Source organism: Lygodium microphyllum, chromosome 13 (genome assembly GCF_053477565.2).
Source record: "Lygodium microphyllum isolate KBCC chromosome 13, Lygodium_microphyllum_v1.1.10, whole genome shotgun sequence".
Lineage (NCBI taxonomy): Eukaryota > Viridiplantae > Streptophyta > Polypodiopsida > Schizaeales > Lygodiaceae > Lygodium > Lygodium microphyllum.
Genome location: NC_141147.1, coordinates 99,548,742 through 99,575,939, shown reverse-complemented (window position 1 = coordinate 99,575,939; position 27,198 = coordinate 99,548,742). Strand labels below are relative to the sequence as shown.

At 47.7% G+C, this 27,198-nt stretch overlaps 2 protein-coding genes across 9 annotated transcripts in view; one reads left to right on the top strand and one right to left on the bottom strand.

Moving 5' to 3' along the window:
* Positions 1-27,198, top strand: part of LOC148026960 (aminopeptidase M1-B-like) — a 148,890-nt gene that overhangs the window by 9,960 nt on the left and 111,732 nt on the right. The gene's annotated exons all lie outside the window — the stretch shown is intronic.
* On the bottom strand, positions 642-1,778 carry LOC148026961 (uncharacterized). The gene has a single exon (XM_087690360.1). It carries the CDS (start codon positions 1,755-1,757, stop codon positions 642-644), a length of 1,116 nt encoding a protein of 371 aa, XP_087546486.1. The 5' UTR covers positions 1,758-1,778.

Below are 27,198 nucleotides of genomic sequence, written 5' to 3'. Positions count from 1 at the left end.
TAGGGAACGGGGACGTGGGAACGGGAACGGCATTTAAAAAATCAAAATTCATGAAAAAAAATTAATATTTTACTCATAATCCATGTGGACTCTGGAGTGTTAAAACTTAAAACCAAGGTATATAATCCACAAGGACAAATCATTTTAAGTTTTAACTTTAAGATATCATGCATTGTTCTAAAACTAATTAGAAATTGAATTGCAACTTACAAGGCTCAAGAGGTAAGCTATTCAATTATAAATAATAAAATCCATAATATATATGCTAAAAATCATAAATGATAAAACAATGAACAATGAACTAAACTTAAAAGTCTAAGCTAAAAGAAGATGCCTATGGTACCATTGCCAAAAAACTTAAAAGATTACAAATATGAAATTGAAGTCTAATCTTTGAAAGAACATGCTCATTGCCCCAAAAAAGACTGCAAATATAAAGTCTAATCTCTAGACTAAAGTAAAATGCGGCATGCCAAAATAGCCCAAAGGGCAACTGCAAGACTACAAGACTCAAGTACAAATATAATATCGGCATGGCACAACTGTCAACAACCCAAGTGTCACAGTGTCATCAATGATCATGATATCATATATAATGTAAATGTGTCATGTATTATGAGACTCGTGATAAGTAAGCTAAATCAAAGATCATGATCATGATCTGAGGCTGCTCTAGCCACTCCAGAAGTGCCAGCCTCATCATCATGTGTACCATGAATTGCTGCATCTCCCTCAACATCAGCATTTGTCTCCTCTTCTTGCTGCATCTCCCACTCTGTGAATGGATCAGGCTTTGTTGTCATACTGTTACATAACATCCTCAAATTAGCACTAACGAATACTAGATCGTTTGCCCTCTCCACACCAAGACGGTTCCTCTTCTTTGAAGCAATGTGAGCATAGGTACTCCACAATTGCTCCAAACAAGAGGAGCTAACTGACTGACTCAAAATATGGATGGCTAGTTGCTGCAACTCAGGACCATCCGAACCATAGTCCTCCCACCACAAAGCTGCCCCAATCTTACAGCGATCCTCCTGTGCATCCCCACAACCAAAAGAACCCCGAAAGGTCCTATAACATGAAAGCTGATCTCTGATCTTTCGTCTAGTGCCATGATCAAGCACTAGACGAGACAATATAAGTCTCCATGCATCCATAACTTCACTGTCATTCTCCTGACCCTTGCCCTGGAACTCAGGATCCACAACAAATACAGCTGTATGCATGGGTGAGCTATAGGAGTTCCACCTCGTCACAACTAAATGGTGTATTTCCTTATACGCCTCATCATTTGGTGCCAACTCCTGCAACTTTTCATTCAGCCTATCCATAGTCTCATATACCTTGCCAATGCAAGGTTGCATAGCATCCATAACCCTCAATAAATGTACAATGGGTGATACCATAGCATCTATTCGCTTTACATCATCCCAAAAAGTGGAGTTATTTGCTTTCTCCAAGCATAAGATACCTGTAGGAGTATCTGCCAATGTTGATGAGGTAAACTCATTACTAAAAAATAACTGCCTCAAGGCACCATTGCATTCTCTTAACCTGCCTAGCATCAAGAAGTTAAAGGCAAATCTGGTATCAGAGCATTTTAAAAGTGTCTTCTTCGACCACAAAGAGAAGTGATGGCGAAGAAACTGGTGATTCAAAACAAAGCTAACCATTTGAGCTCCTTGCTCTATGACAAGTGCAATCCATGACAGGTTACCGATATCCTTTAGTAGGTTGTTCAAGCAATGAGCCATACAATATGAAACTGTGATATGTGGATAATATCCTTGAATAATAGCACCTGCTGCCCTATTTGCAGGCTCTCCATCTGCAACAAATCCCACAACATGCTCTGGGCCAATAAGCTCAACACCTGTAACTCACTCTGCTGCAAGTACATCTGCTGACTTTCCTGTCCCCGATGCATCATGTGAAGATATAAAATACATTTCCCCACGAGAATAAGCAACCATACCATGAATGGATCGCTTGCGTGTATCACTCCAACCATCAGCAATCAAGGAAACTCCATTTTTAGCCCACATGCTCTTTCTAGTCACTGTTGCTTGCGCAACAAGGCGCTTTTCCTTGTCGAGCAAAGTGGTGCGTAAGGTCTCTGATGATGGAGGTACATACGAAGGGCCATACTCACCAATCTTCTTGCACATCAATTTAAAATACTTTGACCTGGCTGCACGAAATTGAATGTAGTCATGATAAAAAAAGCGTGCCACTGATGTATCCACCTCTTCCTTCTTCTTGGGATCCCAACTAGCATCAAGTGTGCTTTGTCTACGTGCAACATGTGGCATTGATGCCATGGCCGATGCAATGCATGTAGTAGATGTGGAGGTAGCACTTCCTGATACTGACCCTGCTCTAGATACATCTGATGGGGATGGTGTCACAAAAGTTGCAGGGTCAACTGCAACACGTCGTGGTCTAGATGCAAGATAAGCTTGTTGACCTGTTACACGGTCACGAAGCTCCCTTTGCTTCTCGAAGGTCACATTTGGACAAAACTGCACCTCTGAATTTGGCTCATGTAGGAGATGAGCTCGGACTTGATTATGCATAAATATTAAAATGGAACAAGTGGCAATTGGTAGTCCATATTCTAATATTTAAGTAACTTTGAAAAATTAAAATCAATAAAAATTTGAAATGCAAATGCTCGGCTCAATGGATTACCTTGTTTGCTCCACTAGTTCGCTTGTATGGGTAAAGCTTGCAAGTCCATGGTCGAGATGCTCCACCACTCATAGGGCGGTCAGCATTTACTTCTTCCCACCATGACCAATCATTAGACCTTCTTCCTCGACCACCAACCCGACGAGCGGGGCGGGAAAATGAAGCCATTTATGATTTCAGGCTGAAAATTGAAGATCTTAGGTTCAAGAGTCGAGAGAAGGAAAAATTGAAGGCTGAAAATTGATTATTGAAGGCTCGAGAGAAGGGAGAAGGCTCAAGAGTCAAGACTCACTCAAGAGTCGAGAGAGAAGGGAAAGGGAGAGAAGGGAGAAAAAGAAGGTTCATGGAAGAAGGAAGAAGAGAAGGGAGAAGTGAAGAGAAGGTAGAAGGAAGAAGAGAAGGAAGAGAAGAAAGAGAAAGAAGAGAAAGAAGGAGAAGGAAGAGAAGGAAGAGGTTGGAGGTGGGAGGAGAAAGAAGAGAAAGAAGAAGAAGGAAGAGAGGGAAGAGAAGGAAGAGAAGAAAGAAGAAGAAGGAAGAGAAAGAAGGTGGCTGGGCCCTGGGGCCTGGGGGTAGGATGCAGGCGGGTCTCGGGAGCAGGATGCAGGGCCCAGGCGGGAGCAGGACGTAGGCTAGGACTGGGCTCAAGCCTCAGGCGGAAGCAGGGACGCAGGAGAACTGGGCGCAGGCGGGAGCAGGCGGGACGCAGGAGAACTGGGCGCAGGCGGAAACAGTTAGCGGGTGGCCCGTAGGTAATTTTTGCCACGTGGCATTCCCTGTAATCGGGGCAGGGAACGCTGCTGCGCTCCCTGTCTGAAACGGGACAGGGAACGTTCCATCATTTGGAAACGCAGTCCGCGACGGATACATGCCGGGGACGGCGATTCCACGTGCCGGGGGGCCATTCCGGCCGTTTCTTGTCACTATGCATTATACTCACTTGAGAGCTTATCCACCTTTTGCGGAGATCCACAAAGTGCTAGTAATTTTTTCAATCTACTTGGCCTAGCTTTCTCCTCAGTGAAGGCTACAATGGACTTATCATAGGAAGACATGTCCTTGCTTTGGCTACTCACATGTAACTCCTCGTCAATATTTGTGTCATGCATCCTTGTGTGCATACCTCTGTCATTGTATTTAGCTTTTGACATTATCACTTGGTCAACATTCTTGCTATCATCTGAGGGTATATCAAGATACATTGGAGTTGACTTGCTACTACTACCACCTTTTATTGACTCAATACTATCAGATACATACACACAATCATTTGAGTGCATGATGGAGTAGGTGGTTGATAGTGTGCTACTAATCATGTAGTGCGCATGCCCTTCATGATCCCATCTTGGAGACACATTGACCTTGTTTGCTCCACCTTCATGCTCTACGACGGCTTGCAACCCCTGAAATTTTTGTGTTGGAGGCAATAGATTATGCAAGTAGTTCTCACTCCGAACAAGCTCTCCATTTTTTAATGAAACCCTGTGCTCTATATACTCACCAGCTATTCTCCATGACAAAATGGCAAAACTTAACATGTTGTGCTCTCTGTTGGGTTGGAAATTGATGAAAAATAAGACAACTCTATATTGAGCTTACAATGTGGATTTGCTAAAGAGAAGGCAACAACTCTCGAATTAAGTAAAGTGCAACGGAGAAAGGGCATCATAGAGGAAGTCTCGAGAGGGTTTGTATAACGTAAAAGTTGTAGTGGGTGGCCGGCATTGTAACTTGAGAAGACTAATTAATGAATTAGTAGAATCATCAAAATTTAAGAGCCACAAAAGGACTATCCATTTATGACACATCATAGAGAACGTTTAGTAGTTACGGCTCAATAACTCTAAAACATCATTAGATTGAGTGAGAGACTTACATGAGAGATGTAATAAAAATGACATAGAAGGACATTTGGGCTGTTTGCTAGGACATTTTACACACACATTAGTACAACCCTCCAGGCCTAGTAATATAATCTCTAGAGTCACCACCAGCTACCTTGGTAGCAAGAGCCTGGTATAATCCTACTTAAGAACGTTGCCTTGCCAAAGAAGACGTCTTTCAACATGAACTCTTGATTTTTCAATGTCTTACTCTTGCTCTTGCTCTCATAAACCTTTGTGTCTCCCTCCCTCTCTCTCTCTCTCAAACCTTGACTGATTCAAGCCAAGAGACTCTCCCCGCCTCCCTCTCTCTCTCTCTCTCTCTCTCTCTTTCTCTCAAACCTTGAGTGAATGGGCCGAGATGCATGGCCTGAGGTCAAAAGGCCAAGCTGGCTTCAGGAGGGGATATACAACTCTAGACCATATCTTTACGTTGAGGGCAATCATTGAAGAAGGCAAGGCATTCAAGAAAAAGATCTATTGGTGTTTTGTGGACTTTCGCAAGGCCTTTGACACAGTGCCACGTGCTAGACTCATGAAAAGAATGCAAAACATTGATGTGCCCGTAGAGATACAGTGGAGTATCTATGCCCTGTATGAGACAGTGACAGGCAGAGTATGAATACCTGAGGGCATCTCAGATACAGTCAATAGCACCATTGGGGTGAAACAAGGCTGTCCACTTTCACTGACACTTTTTGGGCTGTATATAGATGAAATTTCAGAATATGTGGATAGGACAGGTGGGGCCGGAGCCAGCCTAGCTGGAGTGCTGATACCATTACTGCTTTATGCCGATGATATTGTACTTATATCTGACTCACCTGAGGGACTAAATAGACACTTGGATGCATTATCAGCTTTTTGCAGAGATAGAGATCTTAAGGTGAACCTTGGGAAAACTAAAGTTATGGTATTTAACACTTCAACTGCTTGGGTGACAAGAGCTGAGCACCAGTTTTCTTTTGACGGAGAGCCAGTGGAGATGGTTAGGCAGTATGTTTATTTGGGGGTCACATTGAAGGGACCACAGTTCTCTTGGAGAGAGACATCAGAGGCTCGTTTGGCAAAAGCATATGCAGCCTTAGGTGCATTGGAGAGGCAATGTGCTCACATACAATTTCATGAGCCGCGCACCAAATTGTGGCTTTTTGACACCTTGGTTACACCCACACTCCTATATGGGGCAGCTATTTGGGGTCCGAGTCTGTTTCACACGAGGAGACAGCCTTTGGGAGACCAGGATGGACCAGAGAAGGAATACTATGATGGATGGGAGCATATGGAAAGACCACTGGTCATGATGATCTCATGCATGATATGAGGGAAGAGCTCGACCCCACATGAGATTATCAGAGCTGAGTTGGGGGCATCACCCATGGTGGCTGAGGCCTTGGTTCAGGCAGTGACTTTCATACATAGACTATGGGAGCTCCCCCAAGATAGATACCCACGGCTAGCCCTGGCCTCTTCTAGACAACTAGCAACAGACGGTGACAGACACTGTTGGTATGCTCAGATGAGTACATGGATGCGTCTACATGGTCTGCAGATTGACAGACTACCCCCCTTTGACTATAGCTTGGATTGCCCTACACTTGACCTAAGCCGATCAGAGCTAAACCATGTGATCAGAGCAGACATATTGAAGTTAGATACGGAGAAGACCTGGATCCGACCCCCCTCGCCCCATGGCACGAGGATGGCACACTACCAGGCCCACTTCCTCCAGGTATCTGAGGATGGTTTCATCACCCGACCCAATTACATGGACACACAGCTGCCTCATGGACTATGCACAGTTATTGGTCAGATCCGCACCTCATCCCACCACCTGAGGATTGAGACAGACAGATGGGAGGGTATACAGACAGAAGAACGCATATGCCCACTATGCGACAGAGAGCCAGAGACAGAGGAACACTACATCTGCCGATGCACTGTATATTACGACATACGAGGTAGATACCACTGTCTGTTTCGAGAGGGTTTTGGACCCCTGAGACGGATCATGCAGTATGAGGATCAGAGATGCTTGGGATTTTTCCTCTTGGAGCTCCAGAGGCGCAGAGCAACAATTCTACGGAGTAGGAGGCCCCCACAGCTCGGCTCACATAGGCAGAGAGCAGTCACTGACTTTTTCATTGATACACGACAGAGTATGGCAGATACCACTACTACTGCCACACAGCCTACAGGAGTACATCATCATTGGACCTCATCTTCTGTAGGTGTCCCTTTGGATAGAGCAATGGCACTTAGCCGGTCTAGGCGCCCACGTCCACCCGGACGAAGGCCTAGACATCCACACCACAGACAAATTAAAGCCATCATTAAGCGCCACAGGAGACAGATGCCAAGACGCCTCAGCCATGCAGAGATACACCTCCCTAGAGAACAGACATATCATTGATGGAGAGTTTTCCTTTCTCTACTCTCACTTTCAGATCACTGACATGTTTCCCTTTTATGGGACACTATTTCATTTCCTTTTCAGTCTTATAGGCATGTTTTTCATCTTTTTTCTCGTTCCAGATGAGAAACACACCATCATTGTATGTACTGCTTTGGTCTCATAGGCCACATTGGCCTTTTAGAGACGTTAATATACTCTCTCTCTCTCTCTCTCTCTCTCTCTCTCTCTCTACCTCTGTGTGTATTTCTCTCTCACTCAATATCGTGAAGCATTGGATCATCGAGCCGCAAGTCATCATCCTCAAGATTGCAAAGCAATCAGATCGACAGTGCACACGTAGATCACAAGGGAGGTGTATAGGTGAACTCACTAAGGATCTTGTCCTTTGCATATGCTTCCTACCATCATTTGCATGCACGTGGAGGATGGAGGGGCTGCCAATCTCCCTTTTTTTGCACATTATGATCATATAACCATTTTAGGTGAGACAGGCGCATAGGCTAGGATACGAGAGAGTGTGTGTATGTATGTGTGTGTGTGCACGTGTGAGTAGACATGTTTTGCTATGGAGGATAGACTCCATTGTAAAACAACGAGGATAGACTCTTGTTGTAATAGAGAAATGTATAAGAGTAGGCATGATTGGGTGTAGTCCACTACCTTGGCCTAGATTACTCTAAATAGCATTAAATCCACCCTGGCTTAGATTACTCCAAATAGCAATATCCAGTTGCAAGCATCAGCCCACGTGCACATATCCTAGGTTTAAAGGAAGTTCAAGGTAGCATTAGCTTTCTATAAAGAAATAATTGTTGCATTAGCTTTCTATAAAAAATAAATTTTCAAGGTAGTTATCAGTTTTATCTTTCTATAAAAAATGGTTATATGAAGGTTTGGATTATAATATCTCTTGTTGGAAGACCCTTGATTTTGTTGCTATGCACGAACTTGAGTAGTCTGGGAAAAATGTCTATTTCCTAATCTTTCGGTCCCTACTTGGTCATTTAATGGTCAAGGATAAGAAAAACCAAATCATTGCTTTTAGGAATTGTCAAATCGGATGATCGAATGAATTTGGAGGTTGCAAATTGGATGAATTTCAAGACGTGTCGTCAATTGAATGAATTTTGATCTAGATGAATTGACCACAATATCAATCAGTTCCGGGTCTCTATCAGGACACGAGACTGAAGGTCAGTGCTGTGGTGGTTTTCTCGACCGTTGGATCTTAGCTCTCAGATATCAGTGATATCTCCAAGACATCTTAGCATTGGTTTGATGTGCCCAAGACTTAAGGCAAAGAAGAGAGGACTCAAAAGGGCAACCCTGTCTGACCGAGCGTGCAAGGACAAATGGCTCTGTAACCCCACCATTGAGCATAACTCTTGAAAAAGCCACGGCACTAATGTCTCTCTCTCTCTCTCTCTCTCTCTCTCTCTCTCTCCCACCCTCGCTCCCTCCCTCCCTCCCTCCCTCTCTCTCTCTCTCTCGATGCAGATCAGTGAGCACTCTAATCTGTGCAGGACGCTATCACTCACTGCCAGATGATAAAACTCTCTCACACTACACAGTACGACAGCGTGCAGAGTGTGGTGCCCAGAGGCAACAAGAGGCAATAGGACGCACGACCGACGAATATCGGGGCAACAAATGCAACGTACCTGGTCGAGACTCTGTTTCTCTGACGACCGTCGAGATTAGGGTTTACAGCAGCTCGGCGCCTCTGCAGAAATGGACAAACGCGAGCAGGAGGGCTAGAGGACAGCACCACAGTCAAATCAAGGTGGGCGTCTGCGGCATGGCAAAGTGACGGGGCAGCAGATAGGTGCAACGAAACATGGCACCGTCCAACAGGGTGCTCAGGACCACAACTCACAGGTCTGACGGGCAACTGCAGGGACCACAACCCGCAGGACTGACGGTCAGCGGCAGGGCTGGGCCTCCCGAGGGAGCAAGTCCAAGTGCTGAATGAGATCTATCTGCCAATGCAAGAGACCTTTAAGCCGGGCAATGTGTTTCTGCACATTAGAGGCGGAATAAAAAAGAAAGGCATTCCGAGTGGTCCAATTGTGCCAGCATCCCCAAAATCTGAAGAAGTGAAACAAGATCTTCATATGCAACTGTGGCGGAGTGGGGTATTTTGGTCGCACAAAAACCCATTCGAAAGGGGTGAGCGAGGACCCCACCACTGTACGCCAAACTTGTGACAAGAGCGACCAGATCCTCTTGGCCAGCGGGCAAGAAATAAATCGATGCCAGGCCGATTCCACAGTAGTGGTACAGAAGAAACAATTACCATTCGAGATTCGACGCTTGGAAAGGGCCGAGGTAAGAGGAAGACCACCAATCATCACCCGCCAAAGAAAGACCTTGGATTTAAACGGTGTCTTATTCAACCAGCCCTCCATCACCGTTGTCTTCCACCACGACTGAGATTTCCGCAAACCCCATACAGAATTAGCTTTAATAGCCAGCCATTGATGATCTTTCATTAGAAGATGATACACCTGATTAGCAGAGGCCTTTTCCAGACTCAACCGGCCTGCAAGGTCCCAATCCTGCCAAGGGCGATCCACCGCAAGGGCAGGAAAAGGCTGCCTGTCCTGAAGTACCAGCAGAAGTTGCTCCCATAAGTCACGGTAGCCACGTGGGATTCTGAAAAGTTTCCTGGCCGTACGAAACGATGCGACGACATTACGACTGGCAAGGGTGGCGTCCACAACTGAAGACACCCCCAGACAAGCCATGCGGTTAAATTTTGGTCGAAGCTCATGTTTGTCTTCCCACGAAAGTAATCTTGAGACTGCCAACAATTCCAGTTGAAAGGAGTTAGCATGCAAGCAGTCCTCCATTGGATGCCAACTCGCCTTTTGGAGCACCGCTTTCCAGGAGCCGACCAAATGCAATAATAGAGAGGAGGCGGGGCTGGAAAACCGAGAGTCTGCATTAAGGACATGCCACCAGGAGCCCCGAATTTGTGTATTGCCATGTCGAAGCCCGCTGTCCTCCAGAAAATAACGGGCTATAATGGTCCACGGGTGATGATCCACGCACATAGCGCGAAAAAGTGACCAATGAAGGGCTAGCATATGAGTTTCAGCATCCAAAATAGCCCCACCACCCAAACATTTGGGGGTACATGTATGTGACCACGAAATCCACGAAATACCTGCGTGCAATGAATCCTTTTTCCATAACATGAAACGAATAGGGCGAGTGAGAGCCTTCAAAGTCGTAGGAGTCCAGGGCAGCAATGGCAAGAAATATGTGAGCATTGGCAGCATAATTATTTGCGCCACTTTGAGGCGGACATGAAAGGGCCATGCTTGCGACTTCCAATACATAAACTTAGCTGCCAGTTTCTGTGAAATCCACTCCAGTAGCTACTTTGGCCGAACATCAACACCCAACGGGTACCCAAGATGCCTGACAATGGAGCCACGGGGAACAACCTGACCCTGCCAACCCAATGACTGTAAATCCGACTCCGTGCAGCTGAGAATGGCTGATTTGAAGGCATTGATGCGAAGACCCGAAGTATGACCAAAGAGTGTCCAAACATCCAATGCCTTGCGAATGTTGTCCTTGTCTGCACGCAAAATCATAAAGCTATCATCAGCCAAAGATTGGCTAATGAAGTGCTGCCCCAAAGGAAGAGACAATCCGGCCAGCTGATCAGAAGCTGCCATTGAAGATAACATTGAAAGAACCGGGTGAGTCGCCAAGGCAAAGAAGAGAGGACTCAAAGGGCAACCCTGTCTCACCGAGCGTGCAAGGACAAATGGCTTTGTAACCCCGCCATTGAGCATAATACGCGAAGAAGCCTCAGCACTGATGGCGTAGATCAATCGGGACATCCGCGCACCAAAACCCATAGCGGACATAAGTTCAGCAATGAAAGACCAATCTAAATAGTCAAAGGCCTTTTCCAGATCCAACTGAATTAATACCACTTCCTGGCTAGAGTGCCTTGCATAGTCAATGGCCATTTGCACATTTAAGATATTATCCAGAATGTTGCGTCCCTTAATGAAACCATATTGAAGAGGATGCACAATAGCTGGAAGGTGCTTGTGGAGCCTATTCGCCAGGACTTTGGAAAAGATTTTTATACATCGAACCCATCAATGAAATTGGTCTCCACTATTGCAAAATTGACGGCGAAGGAACCTTTGGAAGCAATTTGATAAGGCCTTCTTTCCATGAGGAAGGCATGACCCCTGTTTCCCAAACCTGCTGAAACATAGCCACCAATGGCTTCACCAGTTGGGTAGCCGAGCACTCAAAGAATTCATTGGTGAGGCCATCCCAGCCAGGGCTTTTATCCTTGGGCAGATGTAATAAAACATCCATAACCTCCTCCTCACAAATATCTGCCTCCAAGGTAGCTCGCATATCAAGTGGAAGCTGATGGCGGACCAGATCATAGAAAACTGAACGTGCATACGTAACCTGGTCAGAAGGCGACGAAGAAGAACCAAGAAGATCCCGAAAATAATTCCTGCACATATCGACAATGGTGTGTGGATTAGTAACCATGCGACCTTTTGAATCCTGAAGTCTGGTCATATTTTCTCGAGCAGAAGAAGCATGCAAGGCGCGAAAGAACTTATGAGTCTGGCAAGCATTATCTTGCAAATTGTCAGTCAAATTGTGTAATTTGGCCTGCTGATAGGATTTCAACTGAAAGTCTTTGATAAGATCGGCCAAACGCCGCGCCAGTGATAATAGAAAATCATCATCGGGGGTATCCACCAGAAGCGAACGAACCAAAGCCAGTAAGCCTTCAGCTGCATGGCGACGCCGCCGACAAAGAGAGGCATGATGTATCCCATACTGGCGAGCGACCCGTTGCACATTAGAGACCAGTCGTTCAAAAGAAACTGTGCCCTCAGAGGCAAAGTCCAATAAAAATCTCTCAATCAATTGCTGCATATAGCCCTGAAAGATTGAATGCTTCAAATACGAAGAGTTGAAACGTAAAGGGAGTGTATCCAACAACTGCATAAAGGGTGCAATAGGTTGTGCCAGTATCTCAAGTTGGAGAGGGAAATGGTTGGACAATGCATATTGCTGCAATACTTTCATTTCCAGCATCTCAGGAAGAAAGTCATCATCCTGCATGATGTACATTCGGTCCAACCGCGACCATGTAGATGCATATTGCGCTGAATGAAAAGTAAACCCTGGAGAGGACGGATGTAACCAAGACCATAGATCTTGCTTAAGATCCGCAAGAGCAAAGGCATTCCACGCCCGACTTTCCGGAGCATCCATCACCGAATGCCCTGAAGTGGACTGGGAAGAGTCAACACACATATTGAAATCTCCCATCAAGAAACCCCTTCTGCCAAGTGACATGGAGCTTTGCAAAGTCTTCCAAAGCTCCCGGCGAGATAAAGGGTCATTTGGAGCATAGAGGCCCAGCAACCATAAGATCTCTCCTTCAAATAAAATTTCAATTACCACAAAGCGGCCCTGCACATCATTTTTAATAAGAATAGGCTGATATTTCTCATGGACAATCATAAGTACTCCAGAATAATGCACAGCATGTGTCCCTGCATAAAATAAGCGAAAACCATGGCAATCCACCACTTTTCCTGCATCACCGTGACTCTTGTGCTCCACCGCACACAAGGCATCCCACTGATTCTCATGCAAGACAGTCCACATGGCATGTTGCTTATGGCAAGAACAAATGCCTCGCACATTCCACGTGGCTATCTTCATATATCTTGAAAAAAGAAAAATCAGGAAGGAGGCACCGCTTGCCTCGATTTCATCTTGTCAGCTAGAATGTCAAGGACACCATCATCCAGAAAATCAGCTAAGACTGCAAAAGAATTCGGCCGGCCAGCTTTAGAAGTAGATGGGATATCCACTGTCTTAGGGGTGGCGCAGGGATAACGACGATCCCAGGGTGTAATCACATTGCCTTTAGAATCAAATGCCAACTTAGCAGGCGGGCCCTTGGGCCCGTCTGTATATACTTTCCTCATAGACTGATTACGGGGAGCAGCAGGAGCCATAGTACGCGCAACATGCTGTGAAGAGAACATTTCTTTCCTGCGCATATACGTGCGCATTGAATCCTGTGAGACAGCAGGCCCAGAATCCGGCAAAGCAGCATCCAACTTCTTACCTTTTTTGGGACGTGCCTCTATCCATTCACTGTTACGAGAATCCAAACCCAAAACCTGTTGTTTACCTTTATCCAAAACACTAGGTGGCTGGGTTTCCTCCTGTGAGGGAGCATCAAGCACCATGTCATCCCTGGGCGGCACAACATGCACATTATCTGAAGACGGTTGCCTCTCTGGGCATTCTGCCATAAAGTGTCCCAATTTACCACACGAAAAGCAGTGTCCCGCAAAGTTACCTCATTTCAAGCGAAAATGTAAAGGATGTGTGCCAGAGCAATTAAGGCGCAGCCACGCAGGCCTCTTCCTGGTAGTGTCCCATAACATACACAAACGGTTTCTATTCATTGCCCTTAGGCTTGGGGGGACCAGGACCGTTCCCACTACGGCCATGGCATCCTTCAACAATGGCCAATAAACAGCTGGGCAATTTTCCACCTCAACCCACACCGGGCATTCACGTTGTAGCAGGCGCTGAAAGTCTGCCATAGGGCGCCATGGCACGACATGGACCAAGCGGCGATCAAAGAATAATGGTAATTTGGATAGGAGCTCAGTCCGATGCTTGTCCGAGTTCAGCAGTTTCTCATAGAAGCCTCGAGGTCCAACAAAAATCTCCTCAACACACTCCCCTTGCAGTAAATGGTGCAATCACTGGCGAATATGGGAAAGCACTGGGCTCTTGCCAGTGAAGAAGAGTATAACTGCACAGTCATAAAACAATGAAAAAGAGCGCAGGACCGTTTTCGGATCCACCGTTGCCTCCAGAACCTCTTCAGTTCCCGCGTCAGAAAAAGCTTCATGATTATGCTGGACATAGTCGCCAAGCAACATATTGGCAAACTCCAGCAAATGCTCCCAGTCAATTTCCTGGGAATCCACAGAATCAGAGGCCACCTGAGCATACGAACAATCCTGATCACCGATTATCTCTTCGGGCGTATGCTTGGAGCGTTTACCCGCAGGCTGAAAGTCAGGAGCAGGCGGCATCTCCTCTGTACATGGCACCATATCCTCCGGTTCCTCTGCATCAGAATCCGGACCAAGAGCGGCTACCGTTTGGTCAATAAAAGCCATATCCAGGCAGCCATGCTTCTCTCTGATCAGAGGCGGGACTACAAAATCAGTGCACCACCCGGATGCAGCAACCGGACTGCAACGGAGAACAGGACCGACACGCGCAGATGAACCTGGGTGCCGGGCAACGGGTCAACTACAAGTGAGACTTACACGCGGCTGCAGCCGGCCTGCACGCTGACGCAGATCAGTCAACGAGGCAGGCGCCAAGGGATCAGGCACAGGCAGTGCAGAGTGGCAGGGTGCTGCAGGTACTTGCGACGGGCAGCGATTGACAGGCGGGATAGATGTTAGGCGGGAGGCGAGGCAGACGTCAGGCGTGAAGCGTGTCAGACGTCAGACGTCAGGCGCTGCAGGTACAGGCGACGGGGCGCGTGTGTCAACAAGGCGTGTGAAAGCAGTGGGTGTCCGCAGCGAGGCTCAGTAGACAATCGTCTGAAGGCGCAGATCCAGGCGCCTGTCAAGCAAGCCACGGCAGGTTCCGTCAATAGGCGCAACAGGCGAGAGGTCCAGGTGAAGGCGTGACGCGGACGTCAGGGTAGACGAACTCCACGCAGGTCCGAGGGGAGATCGCCCACAGCGCGCAGGAGGTTCATCGCTAGGTCACGGGGGCGCCAGATCCGCCATCGCATCGTTCTCTCTCTCTCTCTCTCTCTCTCTCTCTCTCGTAAAAGGTAATTGTATTAATTACAAAAAAGTACAAGTTTACATGATTACAAGATACACGATGGCTCTATCCCATCGTGTGTAAAGAACACACTGTCTCTTGACAATAACCAGACGACCTAAGAGTTACAAAGTCATGGCAAAGACGCAGAGGAAATTGCCATATGCCAGGGACGTAAGTCCTCCCGAGAGAGCATGTCAGAGTGCCGAAGAAGATCTATCTGCCAATACAAGAGACCCTTAAGCCTAGCAATATGCCGCTGAACATTATAGGTAAAATCAAAAAGAAAAGCATTCTGAATGGTCCAGTTATGCCAACAGCCCCAATATCGAAGAAAGTGAAACACGATCTTTATATGTGGCTGTGTCGGTGTGGGGTATTTGGGCTGCACAAAAACCCAATCAAACCGGCGTAGCGAGAAACCAACCACTGCTCGCCAAATGGCTAACAAGAATGACCAGATTTTCTTAGCGATGGGGCAAGAAATAAATCGGCGACGGGCGGATTCCACACTGGTGGTGCAAAAGAAACATTTGCCATTGGAGATTCGACGCTTGGAAAGAGCTGAAGCAAGCGGAAGACCACCAATCATCACCCTCCAAAGAAAGACCTTATATTTGAAGGGTGTCTTGTTCAACTAGCCCTCCATCACAGTTGCCTTCCACCATGACCGGGATTTATGCACTCCCCATATAGTATTAGCTTTAGTAACCAGCCATTGATGATCTTTAATCAGAAGATGATACGCCTGGTTAGCTGAAGCCTTTTCTAAATGCAGCCTACCTGCAAAGTCCCAGTCCTGCCAGGGACGATCTGAAGCAAGGGCAAGAAAGGGTTGTCTGCTCTGGAGCACCGTCGAAAGCTGTTCCCATAAATGCCTATAACCACAAGGGATCCTGAAAAGCCTCCTGGCTGTACGAAAGGATATCAACACATTGCGACTGGTAAGGGTGGCATCTGCGACTGAAGTTAAACCCAAACATGCCATGCGGTTGAATTTTGGTCGAAGCTCATGTTTACCTTCCCACGAAAGTACCCGCGAGACTGCCAACAATTCCAATTGAAAAGAATTAGTAGCCAAGCGATCCTCCGCTGGATGCCACTGAGCCTTCCAGAGGACCAGACTCCGGGAATATACCAAATGGGCAAGCAGAGATGAAGAAGGACTGGAGAACCAAGAATCCACATTAAGAACATGCCACCAAGAACTCCGGATTTGGGTATTACCATGGAGAAGCCCGTGATCCTCAAGAAAATAACGGGCTATAACGACCCATGGGTGATGATCCGAGCACATGGTGCGGAAAAGAGACCAACAGAGCGCCAGCATATGAGTTCGGGCATCTAAAATAGCCCCTCCACCCATGCGTTTGGGGGTGCACGCATGCGACCAAGAAATCCAGGAAATGCCTGCATGCAAGGAATCCTTCTTCCATAACATGAAACGAATAGATTGAGTAAGAGCATTCAGTGTACTAGTAGTCCAGGGCAGCAATGGCAAGAAATATGTGAGCATTGGCAACATAATTGTCTGGGCTACTTTGAGGCGAACATGGAAGGGCCAGGCCTGAGACTTCCAATACAGAAACTTAGCCGCCAGCTTGTGTGAAATCCACTGTAGTAGCTACTTTGGGGGAACATCAACACCCAAAGGGTACCCAAGATGCCCGACAATGGAGCCACGGGGAACAACCATACCCTGCCAGTCCAATGACTGCAAGTCCGACTCCGTGCAGCTGAGAATGGCTGATTTCAAAGTGTTGATGCGAAGACCGGAAGCCTGACCAAAGAGAGCCCAAACATCTAGTGCTTTGCGAAGGTTATCCTTGTCTGCATGTAGAATCATAAAGCTGTCATAAGCCAAGGATTGACTAATGAAGTGCTATCCAGAAGGAAGCGACAATCCAGCCAACTGAGTAGAAGCTGCCATATGAGATAACATCGAAAGAACTGGATGAGTCGCAAGGGCAAAGAAGAGAGGACTCAAAGGGCACCCTTGTCTGACAGAGCGAGCAAGGATAAATGGCTCGGTAACGCCTCCATTCAGCATGATTCGCGAAGATGCCGCAGCACTGATGGTGTAAATTAGACGAGACATCCGAGCACCAAAGCCCATAGCAGACATAAGTTCTGCAATGAAAGACCAGTCCAGATAATCAAAAGCCTTTTCCAGGTCCAATTGAATCAGTACGACCTCCTAATTAGAATGCCTTGCATAATCAATCGCCAGTTGCGCATTTAATACATTGTGCAGAATGTTTCGGCCCTTAATGAAACCATATTGGAGAGGATGCACAATGGCATGAAGATGCTTATGGAGCCGATTCGCCATAACTTTGGAAAAGATTTTATACATAGAACCCATCAAAGAGATTGGTTGCCAATGTGTCAACATAGACGGCGAAGGAACTTTTGGAAGCAGTTTAATAAGTCCTCCTTTCCATGAGGCTGGCATGATCCCTGTTTTCCACACCTGCTGAAACAAAGCCTTCAATGGTTTCGCCAGTTGGGTAGCAAAAACCTCAAAGAACTCATTGGTGAGACTATCCCAACCAGGACTTTTATCCTTGGGCAAGTGTAACAAAACATCCATAACCTCCGCCTCACAAATATCTGACTCCATAGAAGCTTGCATGTCCTACGGAACCTGATTGCAGACCATATCATAAAAAACAGAACGGGCATGAGTAATTTGGCCTGAAGGCGGAGAAGTGGAACCAAGAAGGTCGAGGAAATAATTCCTACACATATTCACAATAGTCTGCGGATTATGGACCATTGGACCTTCTGCATCCTGGAGTCTAGTCATATTCTCTCGAGCAGGAGAAGCATGGAGAGTTCGAAAGAACTTATGAGTCTGACAAGCACTATCTTGCAAAGTCTCCGTCAGATGTTGCAATTTGGCTTGCTGATAAGATTTCAACTGAAACTCTTTAATAAGATCAGACACACGCATTGCCAGGGACAACAGAAATTCATCATCTGGAGTGTCCACCAGCAGAGAACGAACCAAGGCCAGCAGGTCCTCCGCTGCTTGTCGGCGCCGCCGACAAAGAGAGGCATGATGGATCCCATACTGCCGAGCAACCCGCTGCACATTAGAGAGCAATCGTTCAAACGAAGCAGTGCCCTGAGAGGAGAAGTCCAATAAGAATCTATCAATCAATTGCTGCATATAGCCCTTGAAAGATTGCATGCTTCAAATAAGACGAGTTGAAACGCAAAGGGAGTTTCTCCAGAAATTGCTTAAAATGTGCAATGGGTTGTGTAAGCAGCTCAAGCTATAGAGGGAAATGGTCCAACAAAGCATATTGCTGCAACACTTTCATTTCGAGCATCTCAGGAAGGAAATCATCATTCTACATGATGTATATGCAGTCCAACCGCGACCATGTTGTTGCATACTGGGCAGAATGGAAAGTAAACCCTGTAGAAGAAGGGTATAGCCAAGACCAGAGATCTTGCTTAAGAATGGCAAGAGCCAACTCATGCCATCTACGACTTTCCGGCGTGTCCATTACCGAATGCTCCAATGTGGACTGCGAAGAATCTACACACATATTGAAATTCCCCATCAAAAAACCCCATCTGCCAAGTGACAAGGAAGTCTGCAAAGTGTGCCAAAGCTCCCGGCGAGATAGAGGATCATTCGGAGCATAGAGGCCAAGTAACCATAAGATCTCTCCTTCAAATAGAATTTCAATCACCACAAAGCGGCCATGTACATCATTTTTAATAAGAACAGGCTGATATTTTTCATGTACAATCATGAGCACACCAGAATAATGCATGGCATGTGTCCCTGCATAGAACAAACGAAAGCCATGGCAATCCACAACTTTTCCTGCTTCACCGTGACTCTTGTGTTCAACAGCACACAAGACATCCCACTGATTCTCATGCAATACAGTCCACATGGCATGTTGCTTGTGGTAAGAACAAATTCCTCGCACATTCCACGTGGCTATTTTCATGTGTATTCAAAAGAAAATCAGGTAGAGCCACAGCTTGCCTCGATTTGACATTTTCTGCAAGAATGTCCAGGACTCCCTTATCCAAAAAATCAGCCAACACGGCAAAACATTTCTGACGGCCAGATTTGGAGGTAGACGGCATATCCGCTATCTTGGGGATGGAACGGGGATAACGACGATCCCATGGGGTGATGACGTTACCTCTAGTATCAAAAGCCAGCTTAGCAGGTGGACCCTTTGGACCATCCGAATACACTCTCCTAGTGGGCTGTTGACGGGGAGCAGAGGAAACCATAGCAGGAGCAGAGTGCTCTGAAGACAACATTTCTTTCCTGCGCATATAAGTATGCATGGAATCTTGTGGGGCAGTAGGCACAGTATCCACCATGCCAGCAACAAGCCTGTTGCCTTTTTTTGCTCGTACATCGACCCAATTATTGCCACGGGAATCCAAACCCGAAACGTGTTGTTTACCTTTATCTAAACCTTGAGGTGGTTGGGTGGCATCTTGCAACGGAGCATCACACACCATATCTTCCATGGGCAGTACAACATGCTCAACTTCTGAAATGTGATGCTTCTCTGGGCATTCGGCCATAAAATGCCCCAATTTTCCACAGGAAAAGCAATGTCCTGCAAAGTTGCCCCATTTCAAACGAAAGTGTAAAGGATGCATGCCAGAGCAATTAAGCCATAACCAAGCAGACCTTTTCCTAGCAGTGTCCCATAACATACACAAACGGTTACGATTCACGGCCCTTAGGCTTGGGGGGACCAGAACAGTGCCACAGTGGCCATGGCATCCTTTAACAGTGGCCAATAGACAGCCGGACAGTTTTCCACTTCAACCCACACAGGGCATTCACGTTGCAGCAGGCGCTGGAAATCTGCCATTGGGCGCCATGGCACAACATGGACCAAACGGCAATCAAAGAACAAAGGTAGTTTGGACAAGAGAGCAGCACGGTGCGCCTCAGATTTCAGCAGCACCTCAAAAAAGCCTCGGGGCCCAACAAAAACCTCTTCAACACATTCCCCTTGAAGCAGATTGTGCAGCCACTAGCGAATACGGGAAAGCTGTGGGATCCTGCCAGTGAAGAAGAGTATCACAACGCATTCATAGAGCACTGAAAAGGGGCGCAAGACATTTTTCGGGTCCACAGTGGCTTCCAGAACATCTTCAGTTTGCAGAGTCAGAAAAGACTTCTTGATTATGTTGAACATAATCGCCAAGCAGAGTGTTGGCAAACTCCAGCAAATGCTCCTAGTCAACATCCTGAGAGTCCACAGAGTCAGAAGCAACCTGAGCATAGGAACGATCCTGACAATCCATTGTCTCTTCCGAAGTATACTTGGTTCGTTTGCCCGCAGGCTGGAAGTTAGGACCAGGGGGCATCTCTTCTGTGCAAGGAACCATATCCTCTAGTTCCTCAGTGTCAGAATCCGGACCAAGAGCGATCACCGTTTGGTCTATAAAAGCCAAATCCAGACCAGCCATATTGTACCACTACGTATGCCGGTCAGAGGCCGAGTCAAGAGCTCAAGGGAGGCAAAAACGCACAGGCCTCTCTCTCTCTCTCTTAGGCAAAACGGGCCGTGCACTGGACTAGCGGCTTCAGTCGTGGCCTGTCCCAATAACGCGAGTGACAGGGCACAGCCCTGACAGTGCAGGTACAGGAAGGCGAACCACAAGGCGGGCAGACGAGGACAGGGCTGGACAGTCGACGGAGCAGGGCAGGGACGGGGCGACGTTGAACAGGGCCCAAGTCCGACAGCAAGACTGGAGAGTCGGCGGCGGCGCAGGGCAGAAAGCAGGCGTGGGCAGAAACCCTGACGCACAGGGCGGACGGGCGCGAACTAGGCGCAAAGCCCGCAGTTCAAGCGGGTGACAGCAGGGCTGGAGACACAGCTGACTGGCCGCCCTCTCTCTCTCTCTCTCTCTCTCTCTCTGTGTGACATTTTGTATGCAACGTTCTGGTCTCATAGGCCAACTTGGCCTATTGTAGACGTTAATCTCTCTCTCTCTCTCTCTCTTTTTCTTTTTTTTCGTAAAAGGTAATTATATTAATTACGAAAAAAATACAAGATTACTTGATTACAAGATACATGACGACCATCTAAGCCATCATGAGAAGAGGTTCTAAGTACTACAAGTTACAAGGTCAAGGCAAAGGCGCGGAGGAAATTGCCATATGCCAGGGACGTAAGTCCTCCCTAGAGAGCAAATCAGAATGCTGGAGAAGATCTAGCTGCCAATACAAGAGGCCCTTAAGCCTCGCAATATGTCGCTGAACATTACAGGCGGAGTCAAAAAGAAAAGCATTCCGAATGGTCCAGTTATGCCAACAGCCCCAATATCGAAGAAAGTGATACATGAGCTTCATATGGGGCTGTGCCGGAGTGGGGTATTTGGGCTGCCCAAAAACCCAATCAAAGGGACGCAGGGTGAAACCAACCACTCCTTGCCAAACAGCCGATAAAAATAACCAGACTTTCTTAGTGATGGGGCAAGAAATAAATCGGTGGCGGGCGGATTCCACAGTTGTGGTGCAAAAGAAACAGTTGCCATTGGAGATTCGTCGCTTGGAAAGAGCTGAAGCAAGCGGAAGACCACCAATCATCACTCTCCAAAGAAAGACTTTATATTTGAAGGGTGTCTTGTTCAACCAGCCCGCCATCACAGTTGCCCTCCACCATGACCGGGATTTACGCAATCCCCATAAAGCATTGGCTGTAGTAACTAGCCATTGATGATCTTTAATCAGAAGATGGTACACTTGGTTAGCAGAAGCTTTGCTTAAATGGAGCCGGCCTTGTAGGTCCCAATCCTGCCAGGGATGATCCGAAGCAAGGGCAGGAAAGGGTTGTCTGCACTGGAGCTCCCTCAAAAGCTGTTCCCATAAAGGCCTTTATCCACGAGGGATCCTGAAAAGCCTCCTAGCTGTACGAAATGATATAAGCACATTGCGACTGGCAAGGGTGGCATCCGCAACTGAAGACAAGCCCAAACGTGCCATTCGGTTGAATTGTGGTCTAAGCTCATGTTTACCTTCCCATGAAAGTAAACACGTCTCTCTCTCTCTCTCTCTCTCTCTCTCTCTCTCTCTCTCTCTCTTTTCGTAAAAGGTAATTGTATTAATTACGAAAAAAATACAAGATTACTGGATTACAAGATACATGATGACACAAAGCCATCATGTGAAGAGGTTTTCTCTTTCTCTCTCTCTCTCTTTTTTCTGATTACAAGATACACGAGGGCCCTAGGCCAACGTGTGGGGAAGCCCCGTAGTAATGCACTGAAAAGGTTACACCAATCATGGCAACGACCCAGAGGCAATCGCCATATGCCACGGATGCAAATCCTCCCGAGGGAGCAAGTCTGAGTGTCGGATGATATCTAGCTGCCAATGCAAGAGTCCTTTAAGCCTGGCAATATATCGGGGTACATTAGAGGCCGAATCAAAGAGAAAAGCATTGCGCGTGGTCCAAATGTGCCAGCATCCCCAATATCTGAAAAAGTAAAATAAGATCTTCTCATGCAACTGTGGCGGTGCGGGATACTTCGGGCGCACAAAAACCCAGTCGAAAGGAGTTAGCGAGGATCCCACCACCGCGCGCCAAATGTGCGACAAGAGTGACCAGATATTCTTGGCGAGCGGGCAAGAGAGAAAACGATGTCGGGCCGATTCCGCCGGTGTGGTACAGAAGAAACAATTGCCATTCGAGATGCGACGCTTGGCAAGGGCCGAGGCCAGAGGAAGACCACCAATCATCACCCGCCAAAGAAAAACCTTGCATTTGAAAGGTGTCTTATTTAGCCAGCCCTCCATCAGCGTTTTGTGCCACCATGACAGCGATTTCCGCAGTCCCCAAACAGTGTTAGCTTTCTCTCCCAGCCATTGGTGATCTTGAACAAGAAGATGATACACCTGATTAGTGGAGGCCTTTTCCAGACTCAGGCGGCCTGCAAGGTCCCAGTCCTGCCAAGGGCGATCCACAGTCAAGGCAGGAAAGGGTTGCCGACCCTGAAGCTTCGACGAAAGCTGCTCCCACAAATCACGGTATCCACGCGGGATCTTAAAGAGTCGCCGAGCAGTCCGAAATGATACAAGGACATTGCGAGTGGCAAGGGTAGCATCCGCAACCGACGTCACACCTAAACGGGCCATGCGATTAAATCTTGGTCTGAGTTGATGTGTATCTTCCCATGAAAGGAGTCTCGATACTGCCAACAATTCCAACTGAAAGGAGTTAGTCTGCAAGCGGTCCCCTACCGGGTGCCAACGGGCCTTTTGGAGCACCACTTTCCAAGAGCCGACCAAGTGCAGTAACAAAGCGGAAGAGGGACTGAAAAGACGAGAGTCAGCATTAAGGACATGCCACCAGGAGGCCCGAAACCGGGTGTTACCATGGCGGAGCCCGCTGTCCTCAAGAAAATAACGGGCTATGATGGTCCACGGGTGATGATCCACACACATGGCACGAAAAAGGGACCAACGGAGAGCTAGCATATGAGTTTCTGCATCCAAAATAGCTCCTCCACCCATGCGCTTAGGGGTACATGCGTGTGACCATGAAATCCAGGAAATGCCGGCCTGCAGTGAATCCTTTTTCCATAGCATGAAACGGATGGGATGAGTGAGGGCCTTCAAAGTAGTAGGCGTCCATGGCAACAAAGGCAGGAAATACGTTAGCATTGGAAGCATGATTGTCTGGGCCACTTTGAGGCGGACATGGAATGGCCACGCTTGCGACTTCCAGTACATAAACTTCGCCGCCAATTTTTGTGAAATCCACTCCAGCAGTGCTTTTGGCCGTACATCCACCCCCAATGGGTATCCAAGATGCCTGACAATGGAGCCACGGGAAACCACCTGGCCTTGCCAGCCTAAGGACTGCAAATCAGGCTCCGTACAACTGAGAATAGCTGACTTAAGGGCATTGATGCGAAGCCCAGAGGCCTGACCAAAGAGTGTCCAAATATCTAATGCCCTTTGAATGTTGTCCCTGTCCGCCTGCAAAATCATGAAGGTGTCATCAGCCAAAGATTGGCTAACGAAGTGCTGACCCAACGGAAGAGACAGCCCGGCCAGCTGAGCAGAGGCTGCCATGGAGGATAACATTGAAAGGACCGGGTGAGTCGCCAGGGCAAAGAAGAGAGGGCTCAAAGGACAACCCTGTCTGACCGAGCGTGCAAGGACAAATGGCTCTGTAACTCCACCATTAAGCATAACTCTGGAGGAAGCCTCAGCACTAATGGTGTAGATCAATCGGGACATTCGGGTACCAAAGCCCATAGCCGACATGAGGTCTGCAATGAAAGACCAGTCCACATAATCAAACGCCTTTTCCAAGTCCAATTGGATCAATACCACTTCCTGACCGGAGTGCCGCGCGTAGTCGATAGCCATTTGCACATTTAAGATATTATGCAAAATGTTGCGGCCCTTAATGAAACCATATTGGAGAGGATGCACAATAGCTGGAAGGTGCTTGTGGAGCCGATTCGCCAGCACTTTAGAATAGATTTTATACATGGAGCCCATCAAAGAGATTGGTCTCCAGTGTTGCAACTTTGACGGCGAAGGGATCTTTGGAATTAGTTTGATAAGGCCTTCTTTCCATGAGGAGGGCATGACCCCCGTTTCCCACACCTGCTGAAACATGGCCACCAATGGCTTCACCAACTGCGTGGCCGAGGTCTGAAAGAATTCATTAGTGAGACCATCCCAGCCAGGACTTTTATCATTCGGCAGGTGCAACAAAACGTCCATAACCTCTTCCTCGCAAATATCCGTCTCCAAAGCGGCTTGCATGTCAACTGGAACCTACTGGCAGACCAGATGATAGAAGACGGAGCGGGCATGCGTAACCTAGCTAGAAGGCGAGGAAGAGGAACCAAGAAGTTCCATAAAATAGTTTCTGCACATAGTGACAATGGTCTGCGGATCCGTGACCATGCGACCTTCCGAATCCTGGAGTCTGGTCATATTTTCGCGAGCCGGAGACGCATGCAAGGCGCGAAAGAACTTATGAGACTGGCAGGCGCTATCTTGCATTGTGTCCATCAAGTTGTGCAGCTTGGCCTGTTGATAAGATTTCAACTGAAATACTTGAATAAGATGGGCCAACCGCCTCTCCAGAGACAGCAGAAAATCATCATCAGGGGAATCCAGGAGCAAGGAACGGACCAAAGCCAGTAAGTCTTCAGCTGCATGTCGACGTCGGCGGCATAGCGAGGCATAATGGATCCCATACTGGCGAGCAACCCGCTGCACATTCGAGAGCAGCCAGGCAAATGAAGGTCAGCCCTCAGAGGCGAAGTCCAATAAGAACCTCTCAATCAGCTGCTGCATATAGCCCTGGAAAATTGAATGCTTCAAATAAGAGGAGTTGAAACGTAAAGGGAGCCTATCCAGGAATTGCAGAAAAGGTGCAATAGAGTGTACCCGCATCTCAAGCTGGAGGGGAAAATGGTCCGACAACGCATATTGCCGCAGGACCTTCATTTCCAGCATCTCAGGAAGAAAATCATCGCCCTGCATGATATACATTCTGTCCAGTCGCGACCAGGTAGTTGCATATTGTGCGGAATGAAAAGTAAACCCTGAAAAAGAAGGGTGAAGCCACGACCAAAGATCTTGCTTGAGCACATGCAAAGCAAAGGAACTCCACACCCGGCTTTCCGGCGTATCCATTACCGAATGCCCTGAAGTGGACTGAGAAGAGTCAACACACATATTGAAATCTCCCATCAAGAACCCCCTTCGGCCGAGTGACATGGAGCCCTGCAAAGTGGACCAAAGATCCCGTCGGGATGCGGGATCATTCGGAGCATAGAGGCCCAATAGCCATAAAATCTCTCCTTCAAATAAGACCTCGATCACCAGAAAGCGGCCCTGCACATCATTTTTAACAAGGACAGGCTGATATTTCTCATGGACAATCATCAGCACGCCCGAATAATGCGTAGCATGGGTCCCTGCATAAAACAGACGGAATCTATGACAATCCATCACTTTTCCTGCTTCACCGTGACTTTTATGCTCAACTGCACACAATACATCCCACTGGTTTTCGTGCAAGACAGTCCACATGGCATGTTGCTTATGGCGAGAGCAAATGCCTCGCACATTCCACGTGGCTATCTTCATGTATCCTCAAAGAAGGAAGTCAGGAATGAGGCACTTGCTGCCTCGATTTCACCTTTTCCGCGAGAGCATCCAGGACACCCTCATCCAGAAAATCAGCCAACACCGCAAAAGAATTCGGGCGACCTGCTTTGGAGGTAGAAGGGAAATCCACTGCCTTGGGAGAGGGGCGGGGATAACGCCGATCCCAGGGTGTAATAACATTTCCTTTGGCATCGAACGCCAGCTTGGCAGGTGGGCCTCTGGGGCCGTCGGTATAGGCTCTCCTTGGAGACTGATTGTGGGGGCCCGACGGGGCCATAGGACACGCCGCCTGCTGTGAAGTGGCCATTTCTTTCCGGCGCGTATACGTGCGCACGGAATCCTGGGAAGCGGGAGGCCCAGGATCCGCCAGGCCTGCATCCAACTTTTTACCTTTTTTAGGACGTGCCTCAATCCAGTCAGTGGAACGGGAATCCACACTCCGGACCTGTTGTTTGCCTTTATCCATGACATGAGGAGACTGAAGGGCTTCCAGGGGCGTGGCATCAAGCACCATGTCGTCCTTGGGCAGCACAACCTGCGCATCCTCCGAAGACGATTGCTTTTCAGGGCATTCGGCCATGAAATGCCCCAATTTACCACATGAAAAGCAGTGGCCCGCAAAGTTGCCCCATTTTAAGCGAAAATACAAAGGATGCATGCCCGAACAACTGAGGCGAAGCCACGCAGGCCTTTTCCTGGCCGTGTCCCATAGCATGCATAAACGGTTGCGGTTCATCGCCCTGAGGCTTGGGGGAACTAGCACTGTTCCCACAACTGCCATCGCATCCTTCAACATGGGCCAATAGACCGCCGGACAGTTTTCCACCTCTACCCACACCGGGCATTCGCGTTGAAGCAGACGCTGGAAGTCGGCCATGGGGCGCCATGGCACAACATGAACCAAGCGGCGATCAAAGAATAGCGGCAACTTGGACAGGAGCTCAGCACGATGCGTATCCGATTTCAGCAGGACCTCATAAAACCCGCGAGGTCCAAGGAAGATCTCCTCAACAGACTCCCCTTGCAATAGATGGTGCAGCCACTGGCGAATATGCGAGAGCACTGGGATCCTGCCAGTGAAGAAAAGTATAACTGCACGGTCATAGAACACCGAGAAGGATCGCAAGACTGATTTGGGATCCACCGTGGCTTCCAGCACATCATCCGTTCCC